At 43.7% G+C, this 27,461-nt stretch overlaps 1 protein-coding gene and 1 pseudogene across 1 annotated transcript; one reads left to right on the top strand and one right to left on the bottom strand.

Annotated features, from left to right (window-relative positions):
• Positions 1-30: 30 nt before the first annotated feature.
• On the bottom strand, positions 31-22,036 carry CWC25 (CWC25 spliceosome associated protein homolog). Its single transcript, XM_001501527.5, has 10 exons — positions 21,628-22,036; positions 18,719-18,891; positions 12,503-12,739; positions 10,015-10,084; positions 8,733-8,860; positions 8,042-8,105; positions 7,201-7,412; positions 6,724-6,822; positions 2,214-2,375; positions 31-1,738 (listed from the first exon to the last, which is right to left on the bottom strand). The coding sequence occupies exons 1-10, from the start codon at positions 21,643-21,645 to the stop codon at positions 1,624-1,626; spliced, it is 1,278 nt and encodes a 425-aa protein (XP_001501577.1). The 5' UTR covers positions 21,646-22,036; the 3' UTR covers positions 31-1,623.
• On the top strand, positions 13,996-14,615 carry LOC138916196 (mitochondrial import inner membrane translocase subunit Tim17-A pseudogene; annotated as a pseudogene).
• Positions 22,037-27,461: the final 5,425 nt, after the last annotated feature.

The raw sequence follows: 27,461 nt of genomic DNA, 5'->3' as shown, positions 1-27,461 counted from the left end.
GTAAATTCGGTACTCAGCACATGGTTGTTCTTTAAACAGTTACAAAAATAAATGGAGACTTTATTACCAAGTAATATAATAAAAGATAATTAACATAGGGAAGCAGGATGAGGTGATTAAATGAATAACAAGTGTATGTTACTTTCTCTCTGGAGAAAGACTGGGTTTTAAGCATTACAGTGCCTGGCATAAGTGCTCAAAAATATAAATCCAATTTTTTTGGGGGGGGAGATTGGTCCTGAGCTAACATCTGTTGCCAATCTTCCTCTTTTTTTTTTAATCCCCAAAGTCCCCTGGTACCTAGTTGTATATCCTAGTTGTAGGTTCTTCTAGTCCTTCTACGTGGGATGCAGCCTCAGCATGGCTTGATGAGTGGATCCAAACCAGGGAACCCCAGGCTGCCTAAGCAAAGCGCGCAAACTTAACCACTAAGCCACCCTAAATTTGTCTTAAGCAGAATTAGGAATCAGCAGAACGAGGAACTAGCCCAGCTAATGTGTGGGTTGAGAGTGCCTAGAAATTCATAGGTCAAATGAGGGCTTCTGGTGAAAGAATAGAAAAGGAAAAATAGTAAAGACAGGAGATTGGTCCCATGAGTTTTTGGGGTTTTTTTAATACCTGACTAAAAAATAGTAGCAAACGACTCCTGAAAATCTAGACGTGTAATAAGATTACTACATGATAAAGAGGAAGCCATGAAATAAACAGCTTCCATTTTATTTTAAGAACCAGGGAGCATACTGGCAATTTGGTCCTGACTCCTAAAATCCTTTGACTTCACCACTGCACTGTCCAAGTCCAAGACTCTAAGCATCGTAAAAGGATCGATACCATAGATCCTATCAATAAACCTAGGTCTCTCCTAAACTAGCTGGATGCGCAAAGGGAGAAAAAAATGGTGACCTGCCTTACTGTGTTACTGGGGAACAAGATACAATGTGGTTCCATTACACAGTACCTACCAAACAAGGTATTCTCACAAAACTTTTTTTAAAAAGCAGGTAAAAATTATACATTTGTACATATACACACTACACTTTTACAGTTCAAAAGATAGTCCCAATAGTTCAACAGTTCATTTGGGACGTTTTTGTATTGTTTTCCCTTCTGGATTCTCTGTCATTCCCTTGGCTCTGCCCTAACCTGACATCATTCTGTCACATTATCTACTAAATCAAGTAAATGTTCATTCACCCCAGTAAGCACAATCTACCTGGGCGGCTCTGGAGAGAGAGATTTCTGAAATGTCCAGACTACACTGAGACTATAGAACAGGTCTGTTCATACAGGTGGGAGGGAAGTGGCAGAGTAAGTACTACAACCACAGGAAGCAGCCTTCCAGAACAGGATGAGCGCTCACACCCAGTGGTCCAGTGCCCACCTATTAAAAACGCAGTCAAAACCCACTCTGCACCCAGTAACAGTTACTGAGAGTCCCACAGAGCAAGTCACACTGGTTCTCAAAGGAGCCGTTTCCGGAATCGATGGAGGAGAGTCACTTTGAACAGTGGTGGTTTGACATCTGTAGAAGAAGCCATTTTGAACTCTTATAAAGAGAATTTTTAAGGGGTCAGCAGCCTCCCTGGAAAGTTCAGGAAAGCCAGCAAGAGAGGGGACGGTCTTTCATCTTTTCATAAAGTTCTTCTCCAGAGCTACTGACGTTCTCTGTAGAGAGTAAATATTCCGCTTCACCCGATCCTCCAGGGAGGAGGTCGATGCGCTCTCTAGCTTCATGCGGCTAGGAAGAGAGGACAGGCGAGGGTAAGTAAGGTCAACTATCTGGCAGAATTAGAAGAAACAGGTTGCTAGCCATAAAGCAGCTGTAGAAACGCAGCTCTTTTAAGCCCACATAGATAACTTTCGAGTGATTCCATCTGGAACTAAACTTTTTAAATCAATGTCCATAAAGGAAAATGTATCTCTTTTGAAAAATAAGTCAAAACTTCATTGGAAAAAAGCTTCCTGAGCCATGTACTCTTATTTAAAAGGAAGGCCAAGGAGATTCAATGAAAATACCAATTCACTCCCCCCCTCCAATCAAACTGTGTGGCCAGAAGCTGGGAGTAGTAACAAAGGAGATCTGGAGGCTGAGCTCCGTGTTCTCTCTGCACCGACACAGAAACACTGGGAACACAATGAAAGAACCAGCTGCCTGACTGCCTCCTTGGGACCATTGCCATGAAAGCCGTTAGGCAGGAAGAAGATGCACTCACTGGATAAACTTCCCGTCCCGGGAGTCCAGCTTCTCCAGCCTCTGCTCCCGTTCATCGTCCTTAGCATGCCTCTTGAGGATGTTCAGCCTCTCTTCCTCCCGCCACTTGGCGTTTTCCATCATCTCTTGCCGTTTTCGCTCTAGTTCCTCTGATGAGAGCTTTCTGTTGAACACAAAAACCATCCTATCAGGGCTACTTCTCTCCCGGCAAAAAACCAGAAACACCCCAGGGAGAACAGAAATCAGGTGGGTCTCCAGGTTCTCCAGCTCATTGCTCTCTTCCCACAGAAATGCCGAAACCAGTGCCGACCTCAGCACGAGTTTCCTTCCTTCCTAACATCTTGGTCAGGGGATTTCATCCAAATTTCAATGACTTTTAGTAAAGGATTCCACACTCTCACTCAATAATCTCTGGAGTGATTATTCTGAAACATTAAAGATGAAATAAATTGAGAATTAATCAGGAGCCTAAATCTATAGCAATTATATTCCAATTGTTTGCTCAACAACTTACAGAAGAACAGAGGACTATTATCCATGTGACTGCTCACATCTACCACCTACCCACTGGAGAGGCTTAGAAATTCATGGATGCAGCCATCAGTATACCACCTTAGGACTTGACATTTAGTATCCGTAGTAGAATGACAACACCCTCTTTCAAAAAACTTCACTAAATAAAATATATAAAGTCACAAAGAGAATGGAAGAGCAGATAACACTGGATAAGGGAGTGAACAAATTATCAGAAGATGGCAGTGGATGAAGGAGTGGAACTACTTTAACAGATTAGAGGAACCTGAGTCCTAAGTGCCTGATACCAATCAGAAGCAAAACCCGGGAAAGCCTCAGAGAGGGCAGGTACCAAGTACTTCGGAGGATGGCAGCGAGGATAGGGCTGAAAACAAAAGGACTATTTAAAGTCTGTGGAAGAAGCAATTAAGACACCCCGGGGTACTCGTGTCTCACTCGGGGAAGCCAGTGACTGCTCTTCCAAACATCTACGGAGACCCTCCAGAGGCGAGACTCCCCTGGTAATTTTTGGAGACCTAAACCAGTCAGGAGATCAGAAGATGCAGAGGCATCAGGCACAGCAGAGGAAGCTGTCAGGGCCACCAGGGCAAACCAGAGTGAAATGGATGTCCACATACTCAACACTGAGACTCAAGCCCCTGTGGGATCAGTGCTGTCTCCCAGAATGCCAGCAGGCAGACTTACAGATGCTGCTCAGGCAACCGGAGTATTTTTCTCTGGAGAAACTTAATGGTTCCCGACAAGAGAACTAAAGATACTGACCTCTGAGTGTCCCCAGCTAAAAACCAGTTCAAACCCAATCTCCCACCTGTAGACAAGCCATGCTCATACATAATACACTGATTTCAGCTGTTTAGTGCCTTGCTCTTAAATATGGATTGATGGTGAAATATCACCAAACATTTCAGGAAAGCCTCTAAGGGGAAAGATAGAGAACAAGACAAATGGACAAAGGACCTCAGAGAAAAGAGGACAAAGCACAAAACAAAACTTTAAAAAATTTTGCAATTAAAAATCTCACTCAGAGATAACAGGTGAAACATACTGCCTCACTGAAATGAGAATAGGAGGCTTTTAAAAAGGAACAATCAGATAACATGAAAGAGTCTTAGAAATTAGGGAGAGCAAGGAAGTTAGCAAAGACTAGTGGGTAGGTCCAGTTAAGTTTGGAGCACTCTGCTTTGGTGGCTGGGGTTCACAGATTTATCCCAGGTGCTGACCTACACCACTTGTCAGCCATGCTGTGGCGGTTACCCACACACAAAATAGAGGAAGACTGGCACAGATGTTAGCTCAGGGCTAATCTTCCTCAAGCAAAAAAAGAGGAAGACTGGCAATAGATCTTAGCTCAGGGTGAATCTTCCTCAGCAAAAAGAGGAAGACTGGCAACAGACGTTAGCTCAGAGTGAATCTTCTTCAGGAAAAACAAAAGAAGAAGAAGTTAGCAAAGAAATAGTACAAGAAAATTTCCCAGAACTGAAAAACATAGGTGAGATTTAAAGAGGCAAATATTCACCCTAGAAAAAATGTAAAAGTCATACAAGAAAGGAAATGTAACCTCAGTATTCTGCTTGGCAATGAAAATATCAGTGAACAATATTTACACATCATAACAACATGACTCTACATACTGATTAAACCAAAAATTGTGATATACTCATAACAGAAAAATGGAGGGAGAAGAAACATGGGAATGGGAGTAGATGAGAACTCATTTACTCTGACCTCATTTATGATAATAGTAAAAAAAATCTAATATCTAAAATTGATGAATTAAGAGACAGCAACATATGCATATTTTTTAGAAACAGGGAGCTGCCAGAAGAAACAGCTCAAAAGTTGAAAGTGGTTGCCACTGGGCAACATGACTAGAAGTGAGATCAGGCAGTGCAAGGAATGGGTGGTTTTCATTCTAAGACTTTTGATAACTTTTGACCTTTATGTGTCTATATTATTTGATCAAAACAACTTAAGAAATTGTGCCTCCATAATGATGGTAACTAATGCAAGAATAATAACCCCACTTTGTATTTCCTATTGCCACTTTTATTCTGGGCAATTTACAAGCCCTATAGGAAGGAATTTCAGCCACTTCCAGGGTGTGACTTTAGAGTAGTGTTTTTTTGTTTGTTTTGAGTATATATAATTTTTAATTATAAAAGTGTTACATTGAGTGTAAGAAGGGAAAGCACTGAAAGCAATGAAAAATAATACAAATTAAATGGGAATCCCACAGGTCCACCCAAAAAAATTTAAGAGAAAAAATATAGTCACAAGAATCGTTTTAAATTGAGAACCTTATTGCAAAAGAGAACCTTCATCTTTTCACCTGACAAAAAAGTTGTTTTAGGTCACTAATTAAAAGAAAACATACACACAACAGAAAACAAAAATTTTTAGGGCAAGCACCAGTGGCCTAGTGGTTAAGTTCAGCGTGCTCTGCTTTGGTGGCCCGAGTTTGATTCCGGAGCACCAACCTACACGGCTCTGTTAGTGGCCATACTGTGCTGATGGCCCACATACTAAAAAAGAGAGGAAGACTGGCACAGATGTTAGCTTAGGGTGAATCTTGGCAAAAGAAAAAAAAATTTAATTTTCACAGAATTCTCAGGCTCTTGAGGAAATATCGTGACACTCAATCTGAGAAACACTGAGTAAACAGTGCTAATAAAGGTTTCACAGCCATAATTTTTCTCTTTTTGTCTTAATTCAGCATCATCTTAGTTAATTCAAAAAACCTCAATTACCTGGAACACCAAAGCAAAACAAAGAGCTATCACAAAATCCATGCATTAAAGCTTCCAGGTGTTTACTCTCGGGAGGGGGAGCTCTTGAGGGCTCTAACATTTTACATCACAAAGTTCAACAAAAATTCTAAGGGCAATAAGAAAGGCTGACAAAGTAAGACAGATTCAAGAGATGTCAGACGGCAAGAGAGACAGAAAAACCACCCAGGATCTGAAAAAGCTTAGTCCTTTGCTGACCAAGAGCCTTAAAATATATCACAAATACACTCACAAGCACCCATCCCCAAGAGCAGGATGAACTACAGCACCGCTGAGGAACTGACTAGCATCACCAATAAAAGATTAAATTATGCAAAACCTACTCGGTCTGGGAAGCCAGGGAAATCTGCAACATATTTTGGAAAGTTGCCAGTCGAAACTAAACCTTTTAATAAAGTTTCTGTTCCTTGGAAACTTAGAGCATCAGGCAATCAGGAGTTCAAAGGGACCTGAGAGTCCGCCTCTCTCCTAACAACATAGTGAATAAAAGAGGGGTAGACTCTCAGTGGTTCTCAGTGTTGGCTGCGCCTTGGAATTACAGGGGAGCTTTAAAAATACCGATGTCTGGGCCCACCCCCAGAGACTATGACGTAATAGGGCTGGGTAAGGGGATTTATTTTTAAGCTTCCCAGGTGATTCTAACGTACAGCCAATTTGTTTGGACAGTAAAAGGAAGTTCACAAAAGTTGCCCATCGCAGCTAAACTTCTACTAAGAGCAACCGAGACCCCTAGAAACAGCCTTTCATGGGCACAGCCAACTCCCCTCAGGTCCCAAGACTGTAGGCCCGTGTTCCATCTGACCCACACCACACCCAACTCAAACAGAGAGTCTGTCTTAGGGTGTCTGCCTTCAAAGAAAGCACTCTGCTTCCCTTTCAGCTTGATGCCTCAAGAAAGGAACATTCTCTTGAGAAACACTTCTCTGTGGAAATCTCTGTGAGAATTAGCATGTTTACAGACATCAAGAGAAAGTCATTTCATCAATTGTTTATCAAGTCAAACTATTTACTTTGTCCTTTCAATGTGCCTCGCATGGTGGGGGGGTGGGAGCAGACTGTTGAAAGTTGACAAGAAGAAGAAAAGTTGGATGGGCAGAAAGGTGATACAGATTGTCCACTTGCCCTGGACGGAGCCACTCCTAGACTCAGGCCTGCAGAGTCTGAAGTGAACCTCCTGGGCTCTTGCCTCACCTGGTGTATCCAGGAGCGTGCCGCCTTTGGTAGACCTCCTTTTTAGGTGAAGGGCTCTTAGTCCGGCCTCTCTCTCTCCTGTTTACCTTAGAATTGTGCCTATAACAGACACAGGGCAGAGAAGAGAAAAGCCTTTTTAATACAGGGGCTTTTATCATGTCCCTCAAACAATGGAAGAAGAGCTAACAATCTTAGAATTATAATCCAAATCGAAGAGAACAGAGGGCAGAAGCGGAAGAAAAACAAAGGCATAAAGATACATCAGATTTGATAGTAAACTCATTCCAGAGATTCCACATATATAAATATGTAGTTCCAGGGGCCTGAGCTTTACATTGAGGTGGAAAAAAAAATGATGTAAAGGAAGTAACAAAGACATTTGGAAAAATTAATAAACAGACATCACGAAAAGCAAATATCCACTGTGACCAGGCCCCTCCATTCACGAGGCATTTCCCAGTGAATTCCCACACTCACGGTTTGCTTGGCCTTGGGGACCGTGATCTTCTGCCAGGGGAGCGAGACCGCCTGTCCCGGGACCCTGCTTCTCTGGTGCTCTTCTTGCTGGCATGTCTGGGAGGTGAGTGGGAGGAGCTTCTGGATCTGGAATGATTTTTCAACCCGTGGACTCCCTTTTGCTCAGCCATCAGAGGACCCTGTAGTCCCTGGCCATGGTCAGAGTTCCTGATCTATATCAAGGAAAGGAAGAGAAACTATTCATAGAAAAATCTAGCAGCTCAGGAGAAAATGCAGTGAAACAGGAAATGAACGAGCACTGAGGTTCTGTAAGGAGCCACCCGAGTATACCAATCCCATCACACAGTTACCACAGTGAACCGAACAAACTTAGAAGAGTGATCTTCAGAATCCCCTACAAGAATGGACCCACCCAACCCTGCACACTGGCTTGGCTCTTTGCTGCAGCCCACAGAGGAGCAAGATGCAGAGCGTGAAGGATAGGATCTATGGTTAAACATACTGAGGGGAAAAAAGGAACCAGAGGGATGTACATTTGTCAAAAGCAATCAGCTTGTACACTTAAAATGTATGCATTTCTTGTAAATTTGCAGAGGGATGGGCAGAATGCATAAATGTCCCACTGGCTTAGCCTCTCTGCTCAGAGGGCCTTCAGCCATGGTCAGATTCAAGGATAAAGAATGGGCCTGTTCCCCAGCAGCCCCAGTCTTTGCTGTCCAAACTCCCTTCTTCCTACATGATGTTTGATTGGCTGCTAAAAATGCTCTGTTTCCAAAAAGGCTGTCAAGGGCGGCACGTTCCATGGTCCCAGTCACTCCCTTTGAGAAGCCCACATGCTTACCTGTAAGCCATATCCAGGGACTTTGGGCAAAACAGAGGAAGAATTTACTATCTTCTTTTGAGATCTAAGAGATAAAAACACACACTTACTTAAAAAGAAAATGCATAAAGGTTCAGTTTAAATCTTTTGTGCTGAAACATGCTTCCTGCTTCAAACCTGACCTTGCCCACCTCCTAGGTTTCACTTGGGAGCGTGTCTCTCTATCTGCACTGTCTTTGCTGGAAGATGCATCAGCACAGTCATGTTTTTTCCTATGAAAAACCGTGGGCCCAGCTTTTCAGCCCCAATGCCTGAACACATTCTCCTCTCACCTCCTGCTGCTGTTCCAGGGACTAACAGTGAGTCAGCAGCAACAATGCTGGCTGCTCCCACAGAGAAGACACACAGAAGGGGCCCAGATGGGCCCATTAATGCAATTTAAAAAAGGAAAAAAGCCTACATAAAAGCCACTTCGGTCTTGGAGGAATCACAAGCTGAAATGAAAGTCACATCCAGGATGTCTGACCCAAGACCTACAAGGCTACAGTCAGCTCTGTTAAGGGGTCATGCGACGATCTCTAAGGAACGAGTGTTCACCACTGAGACCGGGGGACCTGGCAGTTCGCAGCACAGAGCTGGTGTTCAGTTAATATCTGTGGAATGAATGAGTGAATGAACCAGTGATGAGGGAAGCCTGCCCACACACGCTCACCTTCCCCGGCTACGCTCATCCTCACTGCTGCAACGGTCGCTACTTGAACTTCTGTGCTTATGTTTCTTGTGCTTCTTTTTCTTCTCCTTCTTTTTCTTCTTCTCCTTTTTTTCCAGACTCATTTGTAACTAGAAAATGCCCAGAACATAACCACATAACCATGCAAGACTATTTAGACCCATCAATCCCTCTGAGGGGACTGCATCACAAACTACCGGACCCCATGCCTCTGGGTCTATGCGGGTCCAGGACCCTATCAGAGGTTCCCTGTCAACAAGAGGGGGAGGGTCTTAACCCTGGTTGTGCACAAACGCCCCCTAGAATACTGAACAGAATCTCTGGTTGGGGGGCTAGGAATTTGTGTTTTCGCTTTTTTAGGTTTTTTTTTGCTTGAGGGAGATTGTCACTGAGCTAACATCTGTACCAATCTTCCTCTACTTTATGTATAGGATGCCACCACAGCACAGCTTGATGAGTGGTGTGTAGGTCCACGCCCAGGCTTCGAACAAGTAAGCCCCAGGCTGCTGAAGTGGAGCACACGAACTTAACCACTACACCACTGGGTGGCCCAGAATTTGTGTTTTTAAACAGTCCCCAGAACCACTGCCTAGGAATTTCCATTCTGACACAAGAACTCCAACGCCAGAGAAAGCAATCAGGACCTGCAAGATCAATCTTTAAATCTTCCTTCCCAACTGATCTGAAAAAGCATCACATAATATGTCACGTGAATGATAAATGGGCCCAGGAGGCTAGATTCTACCTGATCTCCTGAACACACTGTACGATCATGCTTTCCACAGGCATACCCCATTCCCCTCTTTTCCTGGAAAAATGACATCACACAGATCTTTTCCAACATAAAAGAGGAAATCAAGCTTAATTAAGCTTGATAATTTAAGATTGTGTAAGATCACCAGAAGTCTCTAAAAGACAATAATTTTAGGGGCCGGCGCCATGGCCGAGAGGTTAAGTTTGTGCGCTCTGCTTCAGTGGCCAAGGGTTTTGCCGGTTCGGATCCTAGGCGTGGACATGGCACCACTCATCAGGCCATGCTGAGGCAGCGTCCCACATGCCACAACTAGAAGGACCCACAACTAAAAATATACAACTATGTACCAAGGGGCTTTGGGGAGAAAAAGGAAAAATAAAAAATCTCTAAAAGAGAACAATTTTAAAGGCCATTCTGTTTTCCTTCTTGGAAGGGAGGAGTAAATGGAGAGAAGTTCTTGTGTTAAGCAGCTAAAAGCTACTCTTGGTGCTTATTTGATACACTACTTACCAATTCTTTGATCTTCTTCATTTTCACAGGATTATTCAATACCTCTCTTTTTTTCTCCTCCTCCTTCTTCCTAAAGAAAGAGAGGAAATTATAAAAATCATGACCATTTCTTTTGGGAAGGGGATTAAGTCATTCATTCTCTTCTCTACAATTCTTTTTTGCAATTGCACGCAGACAGGCCCTATGTCACAATCTACATGATGGTGTGGAAGCGGAAATCTTCTCCAAATCTGCGTAAGGGATTGACTATTGTGGGAAAGTCCACACTGGTTCCCTGGGGTTCAAAAAAGTGAGTTTGGTCAGTTTCTTCTTAGCCTTCATGCTCACAGCTTCCCCGACTATGAGCATCAATTGGTTGCTATGTATCAACTGACTGCAACATTTCAATACCACCTCCACTGTTTAGCATGATAATGGCCTGGGAAATGAGAATGGATTCCTCTTTCAAGAAGTCTTACCCTTATACACATATTGTTCACAGGAGGGGAAATTGGTCAACCTTCCTGGAGAACAATTTGACAACAGCCTGCACATACTCTGACCTCACAAATTCTTAAGGATTTGTTACTGTAAGGAAATAATCAAGGAAGGTCACTATAAAGTTGTTCATGTTATAACAGTGAAAATTTGGAAACAAGTTAGGGACCCAACAAGAGAATATTAATAAAATAAATTATGGTATATCCATACAATATAGAATAAAAAACGATGTTATAGAAGCATAGTTATCAATATAGAGAGATGTTCAATATATCAGATTAGGTGAAAAGAAGAGGTTTATAAAATAATACACACAATACTTGTACACCAATGTTCATAGCAGCATTATTCACAATAGCCAAAAGGTGGAAATAACCTAATGTCCACTGACAGATTAACAGATAAACAAAATGAATATAATAGTTTTTTTTTTTTTTTTTTTTTTTTTGCTGAGGAAGATTCACCCTGAGCTGACATCTGTGCCAATCCTCCTCTATTTTGTATATGGGTCACCACCACAGCATGGCCTCTAATAAGTGGTGTAGGTCCATGCCTGGGAACTGAACCCAGGCCACCAAAGCAGAGAACACTAAACTTAACCACTAGGCAACAGGGCCAGCTGCAGTGGAATATTATTTAGCCTTAAAAAGGAAGGAAATTCTGATACATGATATAACATGGATGAACCCTGAAAGACATTATACTAAGTGACATTAACTAGTCATAAAAAGATAAATACTGTATCATTTCACTTATATGAGGTTCCTAGAGTAGTCAAACTCATAGAAATGAAAAGTGGAATGGTGGCTCCTAGGAGCTAGGGGGAAGGAGAAATGGAGAGTTATTGTTTAACGGGTACAGAGTTTCAGTTGTGCAAGATGAAAAACTTCTGGAGATTGGCTGCACAACAGTGTGGAAACACTTAACACGACTGAAGTGTACCCTTAAAATGGTTAAGATGGTAAATGTGATGTTATATGTATTCCACCACAATTTTTTTAAAAAGAAGGAAATTCTGACACAGGCTACAATAGAGATGAACCTTGAAGACACTATGTTGAGTGAAATAAGCCAGACACAAAAGGGCAATTACCATCGATTCCATTTCCATGAGGTAACTGAGTAATTACATTCACAGAGACAGAAAGCAGGATGATGGTTGCCAGGGGCTGGGGCAGGAGGAAGATGGGGAGATACTGTTCAATGAGGACAGGGTTTCAGTTCAGGGTGACGGAAAAGCTGGAGATGGACGGCGTTGACGGTTGTACAACCACATGAATGTACTTAATGCCACTGAACCGTACACTTAAAAATGTTACAATGGTCAATTTGATGTTATACATACCTTACCACAATTAAGAAGCTAACAAAATAGGAAAAAACATTTGTACGTACATATACAATATCTTTATAGATACATAGGCAAAATCTTTAATATATAAATAACTTTAAAAGCATTTCAAAAGAAGAAATATAAATAACAAAGATTTTTCAATGTTCAACCTTACATACTTGACATAAAGTGATGCAAATTAAGCCAAAAAAAAAAAATACATACAGCATGATCTCATTTAGCACCCAAAGTGCAGCTCTACTTTGGTCTGTTACATATTAGGATTTCAGTAAGATTCTAAAGTTTCTTTTTAAAGGGTTCTGCTGCAAAAAAAGGGGTGTGTGGAGAAGGCCACCCACCTAACCAACTCTACACATATCCCAAATTTCCAAGAAGCTGCCAGCCTTTCTCACCTTGCTTCTATCTCCTACTTTTGTTTAAGGGCCAAAGGTAAATGAAGAAGCCTGGGCTGGTCCATTTGCCTCTCTCTTCCCCTATGGCCTATAGAGGCACCCTTAACAGAGCTCCTTCCCAACATCAGGAAGCCCAAGCGGAGACAAGTCCTCTTACACAGCAGACAAAGGCCAGGAGGAAGCCGACTGTGAAGAGAGGGTATATAACACCTCTGCTAAGCATCTCTGTAGCAAAACCCCCTTCCCAGCCCCTCATCAGTACCTGATGATGAAGAGTGGGTCTTCCCGGATTTTGCTGGCCATGTCAAGAAGAGAATTAGCACCCGACGGGGCAAAGATAGAGCCTGGGAGGAGTCCTGTCTCAGAAGAACAGCCTGCCTCCTTCTCCTCCATCTTCTCAAAAACGTATTTGTCAATGGGGCGTCCCAGCAAATACTCGTCACGGTTTACCATCCCACCAGGACCCTGGTACATCCAGTCCAATTTTTCTTCTTTTTTCCTAGTTCAAGAAAAAAAAATACAATCAAAGACGATGCAGACTTCTGCAAACCTACACACAAAACCTGAACACAAGGGATCGATAACCACAGCTGGTCAGAGAACTCATTCTACAGGCACCCAGCATGGACTAAACACGGCACTCCATGTGGCGCACAGGAAGAAATGGTGCTTGCCAGCATGGAGCTCACCATTTAGTGAAGAGACCATTTCCACACACCTACAGCAGTTTATAAGGAAAAACAGTGCTCCTCAACCTAGGGCATGGATCTTTGCTCAGGGCTTCTCAAGTCTCCTTTACAAAGTCTTTATATTACGCTTCCATTTCAAGGATAATCTGAAACAATAAACATACTCTGGATCATCTCATCACCAAGAACAATTTCTGTGTCCACATATGCAGTCGTGTTAACCGTGTTTTGGCACAAGCAGGAATACTACATTTGAGGGGATGATGAGAAAAGACCAGAGATAATCTAATAAGTAAATTACGCTTTCAAGCCCAAAGAGGGTGGACAAATTATGTCACAGTATCCTGCCAAACAAATATTGCCCTGTGGTTCTGAGAGGAAAAAATGGTGAGAAAAATGGAACCATCACACAACAGACAGTAAAGCTGGATTCATAACAGCAAATGTTGAAGCAGCCAATACCACATTCACACCACAAGCAGCAAAGTGGCTTCATCAAAATGGTATTATCTATAACATTCAATTCAATGTTTCTGAATATGACTTTTTTTTGTTTCATTTGTATATTTATTTTTGTTTTAAGATTTTATGACAACTATGAGGATAAAGAATGTCTTCCTAGTTATGTCTTTGGACATTTTAATAAGAATAATTTAAACCAATAATGGAGGGTCATAACTCTTTAGATTTTTTCTTTTTTTTTTTTGAGGAAGAATGGCCCTGAGCTAATATCTGCCACCAATCCTCCTCTTTTTGCTGAGGAAGACTGGCCCTGAGCTGAGATCCGTGCCCATCTTCCTCTACTTTATATGTGAGATGCCTGCCACAGCATGGCTTCATGAGCAGTGCCATGTCCACACCTAGGATCTGAACCGGCGAACCCCGGGCCACCGAAGCAGAACGTGCAAACTTAACCGCTGCACCACTGGGCCAGCCTAGAATTTTTCTTCCTATTAAAAGGATCAGTTTCAGAAACATTACTGTCTATCATTAAGAACTGATTGTGGGCCACTGGGGTCAGGCTCCATCTGGCTTGCCCGGCCTCTCTCACGCCACAGGAGTCAAGATGGAGGAGTATGAGCTAGAGCCGTGCCCTGGTGAACTATGGAAGACCATGATGGGCCTTTACCATGGGAACCATAGGTGGCGGGGTCTTTCAAGCAATTGAAGGTTTTTGTCATTCTCCAGTAGGAATGAACCAGAGACTACAAGGGAGTTTGACAGCTATTAACACCAGGTCTCCACAGTTGGGAGGTAGCTTTGCAGTTTGGGGAGGTCTGTGTTCCATGACTGACTGCAGTATGGTTAGAGAGAACGAAGATCTGTGGAACTCCATCACCAGTCTGCCTCAACAGGAACCACAATGGCAGCAAGAAATGGACGAGTGGCTATGGTTGTTGGGTCAGCTGTGACGGGTGGCATTCTCCTAGATTTAACTGGAGGAGCTGGTACCTTGTTGACAAGAATTGCCTTTGCGCACTTTCCCAGTGGTCCTTAGTTTACTGAGACCCCTCCCGGTTGCCTTCAACCCAGTTACCACCCTCACCTTTTAGAGACTATGGACAATACCAACAGGATTTCTTTCTCAAGAGTTTTTTTAACAGAATGAGCTGTAGTTCAAGAAGGATTTTTGGAAGACCAAGGTACAGTCTGTTTTTCAATCACAGGACAACTATGGCCAAATAGGCTACATATAAACGAAGAGATTTTTAGCACATTTTTCTATTCAAAGTCACATGGGGGAAGGACAGGGAGGTGTGAAGAGATAATACATTTATTTATTCAGATTGGATTATATTTGTGATCAAAATATACATCTAATAGCATTAAAAGAAAATATAATAAGCGCTTACAAGATGAAGGACCAAAAGGCAAATAACAGAGACACATAACCATCACTGCCTTGGGAACTTCTCTGCCTGGTTTTGTGTGTTCTGTTATTCAAACAAAAACTCCTGGAGGGGGATAAAAGAATTGATTAGGAAAGGCAGACTACACCAGATCTTAAGGAGGTCTGGGCAGGAAGATCAGTGAGACTAGAATATTCTGAGCTCATTTTCCTGAAGGGGAGGATAACATAACGGTAAAGAGCACTAGCTCTGGAGTCAGGCAACATGCACTAAAGCCAAGCAACTTCTCTAAGCCTTGGTGTCCTCATCTGTAAAATGGGGATAAAACAGCACCTACCTCCCAGGATTCTTGGGGATTAAATAAGTCAACGGATTTTTAAGGCATTCGGAAGAGTGTATGGCACAAAGTAGTACTAAATAAACGATAGCTGGTGTTTTTATTATCTATGTATGTGTTTGTCTCTCCAGCAGGTTTTCTTAAACTCCCAGATAGCTGGGACCACAGTTTACTCACCTGTGAATCCTAGACAGTAACCTAATGATCACGTGTTCAATGTTTGACATTTCATAGGCAATGGATCTTGAGCTAGGCAGTAGTTTTTGAAAGAAAAGCAGGTTGTAGTGATTGGGTAGGGAGGATTTTAAAAGGACGTGTCAAACATGACTGGTGAGATCATGCCTATGCATGCCTGACACTAAGAGGGATAGGGACGTTGGGAATAAATATTCATCTATTCATTTGTAAACATTTACTCAGCATATTTTCTATGTGCCAGACAGTCGAGTAAGGCCAGAAGAATGAAAAAGATTCAGGCAGCTGAGTTGCTCACAGGCTACTGGCTGAGGCACATAGGTCAACAAATTACCAAAGGGTGCCAATCGAGAGTTAAGCATGTGTTGAGGTGACTCTGGGACACTCAAGTAGAACTGCCTGGTAGACAGCTGAACACACAGAGATACAGGAGTTTGTGTGGGATCAATCTGGGAGTCATCAGCATGAAGCAAACAACTGGCGCTGGAGGAATGAAGGAGCTCTTAGAGAAAGAAGGGAGGAAAGCAGTGAGGCTCGGGGAGCACGAGCAGTTAGGAGATGGAGAGAAAAGAAGCTAAGTAAGTGAAGGAAAGAGAAGAGATGATATGAAGAGGTAGGAAGACCAGGAACCTGTAGGCAAAGAACCAAACATTCCTGGGGAAGGGCAACTGGCTCAAATACAGAAGAAAGGATACGAAAAACAAAGACAGATACTTCTATAAACTAGTATTTTCACAGCTCCATCTAGTCTTAAAAGGGTTCAACTAATGTCAGTCCCACTCAGGCCTTCTAGTAAGAGAACATGGTGTACAGCTGGGATCCAGAGCCACAGGACTTGGCCTGGCTCTACCACTAACCAGCTGGGTAACTGTGCAAGTCCCTTCTGTGCACTGCCATATCCTCCTGTCTAAAATGGAGCTAGGAACCACCATCTCTCACTGTTACTGTGAGTTTTAAAATGAGAAAACATTTGGGGTAAAAGCCATATAAAACCAAAATGATCTACAGATTTTTGTTGTTGCCATCATTAAGGATATGGATCAGGTTCTCACCTGAGGTTGCCCATTAGGATCACCCAAGGGGCTCTTAAAACAGACAGATGCCCTTGCCCCACATGCCCCCTGCTACTCTTAGGGCATCTGCTTGGGTGGTAATGACACCCCTCTTTATTAATCTTCCAAGAACACCCTAGAGTGCCAGGGCTGAGAAACACTGGAATAGACCACAGTCTAGAAAAAACACAATTTCCTAACATTATCAGTAAGTACTAAAGCAACACTCTATTGCAAAGAGAGATTTGGAGATCCAGGATAATATGTGTATTAAGGTTTTTATTTGTTCTAAGAGATGCACTACAAACATAGAAAAGATTATCTGAACCAGAGAAATGAATCATTAGACAGCAAAAGGCTTTTATTGGTATTTCATGGGTCAAATTAAAAACACGACACCGTGCAGAGAACCAGACAAGCAGTCAGACGGACAAGCAGGTCTAACGCATCTGCAAGCAGAGACCAAGAAAAAGACCTACATGCTGACATTTGTGTTTTGTAAGGTTGGATGATCTGTGGGGGGACAAAAAAGTCCAAAGAATATAAAATCACCTTCCTCCCATTCACAACAGACAAGCAGGCATGCGGGTCAGTAACAGGGTAAACGTTTAATGCCCAGCTCTGAATCTGTTCACACTCTGACCTCATTAATTAGACTCTGCAAAGCCCACATTTCTGACACATCTGGCATATCATGCGTAATGCTTTGCTAAATAAAAATTTAAAAATAACTTTTCACCTTTGGTAGTGGGAAAGTAAACTCTTATAACTAATGGGTATTCAGTCTAAAATTGATATCTCTTTTAAAATCAAGGGTTCACGAAATCTAAAACTTCACATATAACAATGTGTGTTCACCTTATAAGCTGCCCAGGAATTAATTCAAATGTGTGAAATTTATTTAATTTATAATGTAAACTATATAATATACATAAAGTATATAAAATAAAATAATTCAATGTGTGTCTATGGTAAAAAAAAAAAGTATAAAATTTCATTCTCTTATCTCATTTTATGTATGAATGCCCTAAATATATTGTGTTCTATTTAAAAATTCTAAAACTCCATTTATTTATTTATTTTTTAAGACCGGCACCTAAGGGGGCCAGCCTCGTGGCCGAGTAGTTAAGTTTGCACGCTCTGCTTCAGCGGCCCAGGGTTTCGCTGGTTCGGATCCTGGGCGAGGACATGGCACCGCTCATCAGGTCACGGTGAGGTGGTGTCCCACATGCCACAACCAGAAGGACCCACAACTAAAAACATACAACTACGTACTGGGGGGATTTGGGGAGAAAAAGCAGTCTAAGGTTGGCACCTGAGCTAACAACTGTTGCCAATCTTTTTTTTTCCTCCTCCTCCTCCTCCTTCTTCTTCTTCCCCCCAAAGCCCCCAGGACATAGCTGTATATTCCGGTTGTGCTGTGTGGGACACCATCTCAGCATGGTCCGCACCCAGGATCCGAAAGAGGGAAACACTGGGCGGCTGAAGCAGAGTATGCGAACCACTCAGCCACCGGGCCGCCCCCTCAGTTTATTTTTAAATATTCCAAGTTTCATCCTTAAGTCAGAATGGCCTTCTCTCTAACCCATTATCCTGCAAGAATGTGATCTGTATCCTGCTTAAGTTCCAAAACGCCATTTCCATGAATTGAAGCTGAGTCTCACACACACACAACCCTGTCACAAATCCTCCTGTCATCAAATGATTAAGGAAAAGCCCTGTACATCCAATGGGAGAAGTGTGCCACATGCCACCAAGAATGCGCGAACTTAACCACTTGGCCATGGAGCCGGCCCCTCCTATCTTATATTATACAAGAGGAAACTGACGCAGGGTAAAATGAGGGTGACCGTCCACAGTCACACAGCTTTTACTGACAGACACACCATCCATCTCCTTCCACGGGACCTCACTGCCCTCCTAAAATGAGCCTGCAACACATAAGCAAACAAAAGCAGGACTGAGGGCTGGGCACACAGTGAGAGGCAGGGTAGAGGCCACCATCCTCGGTCACGGTTATCTGTCAATCATCTACCACAAGCTTGGCCTACACTAAGCCCTTTGCACGTTATCCCATTTGATCCTCAACCAACCTTAGGAACTGGGTACTCTCACTCTCCTGGTTGTACTGAGGTAACCAAGGCTCCCAAACTTGCTCCCAGCTACACAGCTAGGCTGATGTGTGCAAAGCCAGCCTTAGAACCCAGGTCAGTCTGACTCCAAACCCATGCTCTTAACCACCTTTTACGCGACAACTGGACGACACACCTGCACCTGCGCCAGACCTGCAATTCCCAACACACTAGGACACCCCCAGCCCAAATCACCCCACTGCACCCTCAGCTCCTCGCTTACTTGACAGCCCCGACATCCTCTGCATAGCGCTGCATCTCTTCCCGGGCCCTCTCCTCCCGCAGCTCCCGCTGAAGCTCCTCAATCTTCTTCCGCTCAGCCTCATGCTTCTGCTCAGCCTTCCACACTTTCTCCACATTGCGGAGGGTCTGCGGGTGCCAGCTCTTCTTCAGATTCTGTGGTAAATGAAAGGAGGGAGAAACAATTCAGGGAGTGGGTGGGCGGTGAGTGTAACTGGCCTTGCCTCACCTACCCCTCTATACCCTATTCCCGCCAAGGCAGGCATGTAAGGGCAAGATGTCTTTAACAATGGCAAGGTTGGCACCCAATAATCTCTCACACACCAGGGGAGTTGTTGTTCAAGTACATAAAGCTTCAGGATAGAACAGGCCCTTCCTGGATTCCCTTTAAATACTTTTAACCTGAAATGCATATGAGTCTGTCTTCCACTGGCCACGCCTGAAGTAACAGTTGGCGATGACAATACAGGAGGAATGCAGCAGGAAGGTGGGAAGGTGTATACTCCGAAAGGCAACAGAGCAGTGCCTTTGTCACTAGACATTCATTCTTATTAACACAACCTTCTTTCTTTGAGTCCACTTAACCTGCCTTAAACTCAAATGGTGTACAACTCTACCTAGTACCTCTTTCAATCTTCCTTCCCAGGAATGTCCCCTTGGTTCTGATCTCTCCTTCACCCTCAAGGAATGCTTCTCCCTTTCTTCCTCCCCATGAACCACTACTTTAGTTCAGCTTCCCAATCAGGGAAGGTTTCCTGGAGAAAGTGACATTTAAGGACAATTATAAATTAGCCAAGTGATGTAGGAACAGGCGAGCAGAGGGGAAGATTTCCAAACAGAGGGAACAGCACACACAACTGCCGGCCCAGTGGTGAGAAAGAACACAGCACAAATAATTCAGTGTGGCTGGAGATGGAGTGAAAGCTGATGGGGAAGGGGCTCAAGATGAAGCCAGCTAAGAAACAGATTAAGGGACTTAGAAACCACGTTAAGGAGTTGGACTTTATGCTGTTGACAGCAGGAAATACTAAACAGTCATATGCAGATGAAGTGCAAGACTAGCTAGCAGGTGAAGAATAGACTGGAGGCGACCAAGATTGGAGACCAGGAGACCAGTTAAGAAGTCTAAGTGAGAAAATGTACACAAGGTACCTGGCATTTGTGATATCAACCCTGATATCAGTTCCCCCACATTAAACCCAACATATGTGGAGTTAAAACCAAAACACTCATTCCCTGCTTACGCCCTGGCTCCAGAATCCACTATCCGCCATAGAGACACACATCACCAAGGACAAGCACCTGGATTCATTATCTCCTCCCCACAAAGAGATACAGGCTGGTAAAAAAGCTGCTGACCAGCAAGGTCATGGGCTCCCTCCTCTCTGCAAGTAGTCTCAAAGCCAAACACAGGCTGGTGGGAAAGTTCCAACCAGCAAGGCCATATGCTCCCCCTCCCCTACCTAAAACCCCAAATAAAAACTCTTCCTTTTAGCTTTTCGGGGAGTTTGGGATTTCAGCATTAGCTCCCCTTTCTCCTTGCTCAGCGCTGTGCAATAATAAAATTCCCACTTTCTTCCACTACACCCGGTGTCAGAGATTGACTTGCTGCGCAATGGGTGAGCAAACTCACTTCAGGTTCGATGTCATGTGGAAGGTGTTCAGTCAATGAGGTCTCCCTTTTCTACCTTTTCTCCCACTTCTTGTCCTTTCTTTCCCCTCATTGGGTCGTTCAGTCCTTCCTTCCTTCCCTCTTCCCACCCCAAACTTGTCCTACTAGTCCTCCTCTCCCTCCTTTAACATGGCTGATTTTGCCCCCCAGGGAACATTTGGCAATGTCTGGACATATTTTTGGTTGTCACAACCAGAGGAGAAGGGTGGTACTGGAATTTAGTGGCTAGAAGCCAGGGATGCTGCGAAACGTCCTACAATGCACAGGACCTCCCCCCCGACCCTGACACACACACCAAAGAATTGTCCAGCCCAAAATGTCAATAGCACTAAGGTTGAGAAACCCTGAATTAAAGCTTTCCTGTCCCTAAATGAAGCTACTCGAAGAGTACACTAAATTAGACAAACCCTGAGGGAGTCTTGGAACTCCTTCTCATTGATAACACCTACAAACTGTAATAGAGCTACTGGACAGATGGCTAAACTGATCTATTTACTAATTCAATTAGCTACACTTTCAAAAGGTTAGCATTTTTCTGACTTTGCACCACGCTCTTGTGAGTACATTTGCCCTATTTGGGGCCTTAGCCCCCTACAAATGAACTACACAGTTTAAGAGAAATTGCCACATAACTTATATTAAGTGTTATGAATTCAGAAGAAGGCTCTGTCACTACAGATCAGAATGCAGCATTGAAGGAGAAGCAGAAGTCAGAAAGGCAGTCATGAAGAAGACCCCTTCAGGCTTAAAATGGACTCCAGGACATGGCTCAGGAAAGAGGAGAATGGGGCACCAACCACGCCTACCACTGCCCCAGGACATGACTCTGAACTCCTGAGGAAGGGTGATGTATCCCCAGACAAGACGTACAAAATAAAGCGTGCGTGACCCGTCCTCCATATCTCCCTCCTTTCCCAGACATGGTTCCAACCGCCCCACTCCCGGGCCTTCCCAGAATTTCCAGCCCGGAGAGCCCCCGCCAACAAACACACAAACACCACCTGCCACCCTTGGCGACACATCTCGCACACCTTCTCAAGTCTCCGCCCGGTCCCTCCGTGGCCTTAGTGACCCGTCCCCTCTCCAGAACTACGGCTCCCTCCCGCCGAAAGCCAGCCTGCGTTGCCATGGTGACCGACTCCCACCCCTCCAAATTCCGTCCCCAGCCCCAGTCCGTCTCCGGCCTCAGTCCTTCCCCGCCCAGGTCCTCACCCCCTTACCAGATCTCCGCCCCCCATGATGGTGGAGACGTCTCCTCACTACACAGTTCTGGAAGACTTAGGAGGGATCGAGAGGAAGCGTAGAGAAATAGTGCAGGGGCGACCTCCCGAGATCTGGTCTCGGGGGCCACCGGCTGCCAATTTCACCGTCGGATCTAGAGCCCACTTCCGGGAGGGCGTACTATTACCGCGTCGGCGTCGCGGGACGATGACGTTTAGTACTCGCTGTCGCGCAGCCTGGCGGTCGCGTCACGTGCGGTTTCGCAGTTTGAGGCAGTTTGATATCGCGGCATCTGTGGTCTCATTTTGGACGCCTTGGGTTGGCACCTCGTCAGATTTTCCGAAAGGTGTGTTAAAACGCTGCAGCTCTGCCGGGTTCCAGTCGGCCTTGGGGCTCGCGCGCATGTCTGTTGCCATGGCAACACAGCACGGCATGCCCCACCCCCAACCCCACCCCCCACTCCAGCCGAGGACCCCGCGTGGACCAGCCTAGGCCTCATTGCACCCGCACACACCCCGCACCCTGGTTTTCCAAACCTCTTTCCAAGCTAGCACCCGCCTCAAACGTCGACGGAGGACCAACCTCCTTACTCCAGGCCTGTTTGACGGAGATAAGTAGAAACCATGGAACCGAAATTCCGTCGGCTTCCCTCCACCAAACCTAGAATCCGCCAGCTTCCCCAGATCTTTTCCCCTCGTCTTCGATGGAAGAGTCATTCCTTCTACCTAAAGCCTGGCGGTTCATCTGCTCTGGATCCCCACCCCTCACCTCTGGTATTACTCGATTCCTCTCTCTCTCTCGTCTATCTCCCTCAATATTAGCTCTTTGTCATCAACATTTTAGACACGCTCAGTTGATTTTTTTAAAAAGCAAAAGAAATCCCATGTCTTTCTCTAGCTGCTGCACTCTCTTCTCCGTCTTGACCAAACTTGAAAGGAGCTGTCTCCACTCAGAAGACAAAATGCCTCCAACTTCATCTTCCACTTAACCTCAAACCTCCACTCAACTACTCTCCCTGTGATCCTAAGTAATCTCCCTGTATTTACATCAAATGACACATTTCATCCTCATGTTGACCACCCCTAGCCTTTAATATTGAGGACCACTCTCTTCTTATTGAAATGCTTTTTCCTGACCTCTCTCCACCACTCTCCAGGTTTTGCTTTTCTTCTCTTGACTCATCTCAGGGAGCATATTTTTTCTTCTTCATCCTGTCTCTTAGGGTCTATCTTAGGTCTTCTCACACTCTGTGCTCTCCCTGTGTGATCTCATCTACTCACCCAGCTTCAGTTACCATACCATCTATATGCTGATGCATCTGAAATTTGTTGTCTCCAGTCATATCCCTCTTTCAGGCTCCAGGGTTTTAAGCCTGGCTGTTAGGCCTTTCCAGGTGGACATTGGGAAGGCACACAAACTGAAATTGTCTCAATATCCCCACCCCCCATCCAGCTCTTTTCTCCCCTATCACCCCCACTTCTCCATCTAGGCATCATTCTAGACCTCTCCCTCACCATCTTATCAATCAACAAGATGCTGACTGCTAACCATCTCTCAAATCTATCCACCTCTCCGTCACCATTCACCACCAGCCTGGTCAGGCCACCATAATCTCTCACCTGGCAGGAGGCTCATTTCTCTTCCTTCAGTTTTATCCCTTACAGATCTATGCAGTCCTTTATAGCTAAGAGTGATCTCTCTAAAATGCAGATCTGATTGTATTAATCCCCTGCTTCAAAACCTTTAATAGCTCCCCATTATTCATAATATAAAGCCCACATTTTTAACATGTCAGGCCGTTCATGACCCAACCCTTCTTACTTCTACAGCCTCATATAAGATTTCCTTCCCCTCATTCACTGCACTAGAGCTAAGCTTCTATTTCCTTGGCCAAATACTCTTAACAAAAACATTTTTTAAATAGGTAGTACATTGTAAATATGTTTTAAAAGAAACAGAAGGCAATGCAGTAAAAAAGTCTCCCTCCATCCTTACATCCTCCTCACTCAGAGTTCATTTATCCCATGTTTCAAGTACCTTTATAATTTTATGTTAAATATTTATGTTTAAGTCTTTGGTCCATTTGGAATTTATTTTTGTGTATTGTCTTTCCAGTTGGCTATGCATTCACCTCAACACCTTTACAGAATTTCATATTTCCCCCACTAGTATGAAATACTTCTTTATCATATACTATATACTTCTTTATCATGTACTATATTCTCATTTCTGGCTTCTCTATTCCATTCCATTAATCCATCTATTCATGTGCTAGTACCAAACTGTCCTAATTGTTATAGCTTTGTTTTAGTGACTGGTAGGCCTACTTCTCTCTCACTACTCTTTTTTTCCTGGAATTTCCTGGCTCTTTTTACAGTTTTCTTTTCCTTCCTTCCTTCCTTCCTTGCTCTTTTTACAGTTTTCTTTTCCTTCCTTCCTTCCTCCCTTCCTCCCTCCCTTCTTTCTTTTTTTTTTTTTGAGGAAGATTAGCCCTGAGCTAACTGCTGCCAATCCTCCTCTTTTTGCTGAGGAAGACCGGCCCTGAGCTAACATCCGTGCCCATCTTACCCCACTTTATATGTGGGACTCCTACAATAGCATGGCGTGCCAAGCAGTGCCATGTCCGCACCTGGGATCTGAACTGGCGAACCCCAGGCTGCCGAAGCAGAACGTGTGCATTTAACCACTGTGCCACCGGGCTAGCCCCTACAGTTTTATTTTTCCAAATGAACTTTAAAGTCAGCTTGTCCTGGGCCAGCCCTGGTGGCCTAGTGGTTAAGTTTGGCACCCTCTGCTTTAGCAGCCCTGGGTTTGGTTCCCAGGCGCAGACCTACACCATTCATCTGTTAGTGGCTGTGCTGTTGTGGCAGCTCACATACAAAAAGAGGAAGATTGGCAGTAGATGCTAGCTCAGGGCAAATCTTCCTCAGCAAAAAATAAAGTCAGCTTGTCCAGTTCCAGAAACGATCCTGTTTGTGTTTTTATTGAGGGATGTATTAGATTTATAGATTAATTAGGAGAATTATATTATAGCACTTATCACTCTGTATTGTAATTGCCTGTATACTTGTCTATATCCTTGTAAGTTCCATAATGCAAGGACCTTAGTTCCCCTTTGTGTCTCTTATGCCTGGCGTAATTTCTGGCACATAGACTTGCTTTCCATCCATTAAGCCATCTGATTTTCAGTGCATTTCAAAGTAAGTTGCAGACAACAGTACACTTCCTCCTAAATACTTCAGCATGCATATCATTAACCAGAGTTCAGTTTGTTTACAGTGTTTGTTTTTCATTTGATGTTAAAGTTATGTAAAATGGAAAGCGTAAACCTTAAGTGTACATTCACTAAGTTTAACAGATGCGTACATCTGTGTAACCCAAACCCCCAACAAGAAATGGAACGTTAGCATCATCCCCATAAAGTTCTCATTTCCCTTCCCAGTTATTCTCTGTCCTCCGCCCCGACCCCACAGACAACCACTTGCGATTTTTTTCCACCAGAGCTTAGTTTTGCCTGTTCTAGAATTTTATACAAATGGAACAATACAAAATATACTCTTCTGTATAAGACTTTTATTCAGCAAGTTTGTCAGATTCATCCATCTTGTATCAGTAATTCACTCCTTTTTATTGACGAGTAGTATTTCATTGTACGACTAAACCACATATTTTTAAAATCATTTTCCTGTTGGTGGGCCCCAGTCTGTTTTTAGCTTTGCCTCTTATGAATAAAGTCACTATGAACATTCATATATAGGTCTTTTTGACAGCATGTGTTTTCATTTATTGTGAGTGAAATCTTGGGAATGGAATTGCCGGGCCGTAAGGTTAGTATATTTTAGTTTAATACAAACTGTCAGATCTTTTCCAAAAATGGTATACCATTTTCCATTCCCACCAGTTTGATTGAGAGTTGGTGTCTGATGTTGTCAGTCTCTTTAATTTTAGTTACTCTGATGCATGTGTGGTGTCACAATGTGATTTTAATTTGCATTTGTCTGATGACTAACGGTGTTGGATCCTTTTTCACAGGCCTACTGGCCATTTGTATCTCTTCTTTTATGAAATATCTCTTCAGATCTTCTCACTGTTTCTTAATTGGGCTGTTTACAGTGTTTTTACTTTTGAGCTGTAAGAGTTCTTTATATATTCTGGACACCAGCTCTTTGTCAGATATATATTTCTCAAATAATTTCTCCTAGTCTGTGGTTTGCCTATTCATTTTCTTAACAGTGCCTTTTGATAAGCAGATATTTTAAATTGTGATGAAGAATAATTTATAAATATTATTTTTATGCTTTCTGTGTCCTCTTGTTAAAGAAAAAATTACTCCTGATACTTGTTAAAGAACAACGGTGAGGAAGATTTTATTTAAGGGGTGGCTATTGCAATAGGTATAGGGACCACCCCAGTGGGGTCTTGCAGTAGGGGAGAGAGATTGGGCTCGGCTCTGAATACAGCAGGAGCAAGTGGGGATTTTCTAGCCAAGCAGCAGGGTGGGGGTTGGTGGATGGGAAATTAGTAAGAGGAAACATCAGGGGCAAGGGAGCTTCGCATTCTGGCTAAACCAGCCTAGTAGGATTCTTACTGAAGGCAGACCAGGGTGATCAGACATCACCTGTGGGATGATGGAGGCTGTGGGTCCTGATCAGATATTCAGGGTGATCAGATATGGAGGGTGGGGATTCTGATTCTGGCAAAACCGACTTAGCAAGATTCTTGCTAAAAGTGGGCAATGCATCCAGGAACACGGAAGTCAAAAAGTCAAGGCCTAGTTGAAAAACAACTCAGGAGAGTCTGTCTAAAGTCTGTCATCCAGAGAATCCTAGCCAGGGAAACCAGCCATGTGATTAGAGGATTGGAACTTTGAGCCCCACCCATGACTGCAGGGGAGGGGAAAAGGGCTGGAGTTGGAGTTAATCACCAGTGGCCAGTGATTTAACCAATCACGCCTGTGTAATGAAGCCTCCATAAAAAACCCCAAACTCAAAGAGTTCAGGAGCTTCCTGGTTGATGAACATGTGCAGATGCTGGGAGATAACCGGGAGGGTAGACCACCGGAAAGGGCGTGGAAGCTCAGCACCTCTTCCCACATATCTTGCATCTCTTCCATCTGGCTGTTTCCGAGTTGTATCCTTTTATAGTAAACTAGTTATTTAGTACGTAAACTTCCTGAGTTCTCTGAGCCATTCTAGCAAACTGTCAAACCTGTGGAAGGGGTCATGGGAACCCATGATTTGTAGTTGGTGGTCAGAAGCACAGGTGACAATCTGGACTTGCAATTGGCATCTGAAGGGGGGGTGGGGGCAGTCTTGTGGGCCTGAACCTTCAACCTGTGGGATCTAATGCCAGCTCTAGGTAAATAGTGTCAGAATTGAATTGTGGGACACCCAGTTGATATCCACAGAGAGTTGGAGAATTGCTTGGTGTGGGCAAAAAAACTCACACCTTTGGTGCTCAGAAAAATTGAGTCTGTGAGTAGGAAGAAACTGTGTTTTCTTTTCTTTTTCTTTTTTTTATAAAGATTTTATGTTTTTCCTTTTTTTTCTCCCCAAAGCCCCCCCGGTACATAGTTGTATATTCTTCATTGTGGGTCCTTCTAGTTGTGGCATGTGGGACGCTGCCTCAGCGTGGTTTGATGAGCAGTGCCATGTCCACGCCCAGGATTTGAACCAATGAAACACTGGGCCGCCTGCAGCGGCACGCGCAAACTTAACCACTTGGCCACGGGGCCAGCCCCATGTGTTTTCTTTTCATATATAAAAATATAATTTTTTGTATATTAACCTTATATTTTACAACCTTGCTAAATTCACTTATTCTTGTGGTTGGT

This window comes from Equus caballus, chromosome 11, assembly GCF_041296265.1.
Source record: "Equus caballus isolate H_3958 breed thoroughbred chromosome 11, TB-T2T, whole genome shotgun sequence".
NCBI classification, from domain to species: Eukaryota; Metazoa; Chordata; class Mammalia; order Perissodactyla; family Equidae; genus Equus; species Equus caballus.
Note: the sequence above shows the minus strand (reverse complement) of the source record. Positions and strands in the feature narration are given on the sequence as shown.

Bases quoted from the DNA above. Each gene is read 5' to 3' on its own strand.
- CWC25 (XM_001501527.5), bottom strand. The intron at 7,413-8,041 runs GTAAGCATGTGG...TCCTTGATATAG, and splicing joins TCCCTGGATATGGCTTACAG to ATCAGGAACTCTGACCATGG. The intron at 6,823-7,200 runs GTGAGTGTGGGA...TGTCTGTTATAG, and splicing joins TCCCCAAGGCCAAGCAAACC to GCACAATTCTAAGGTAAACA.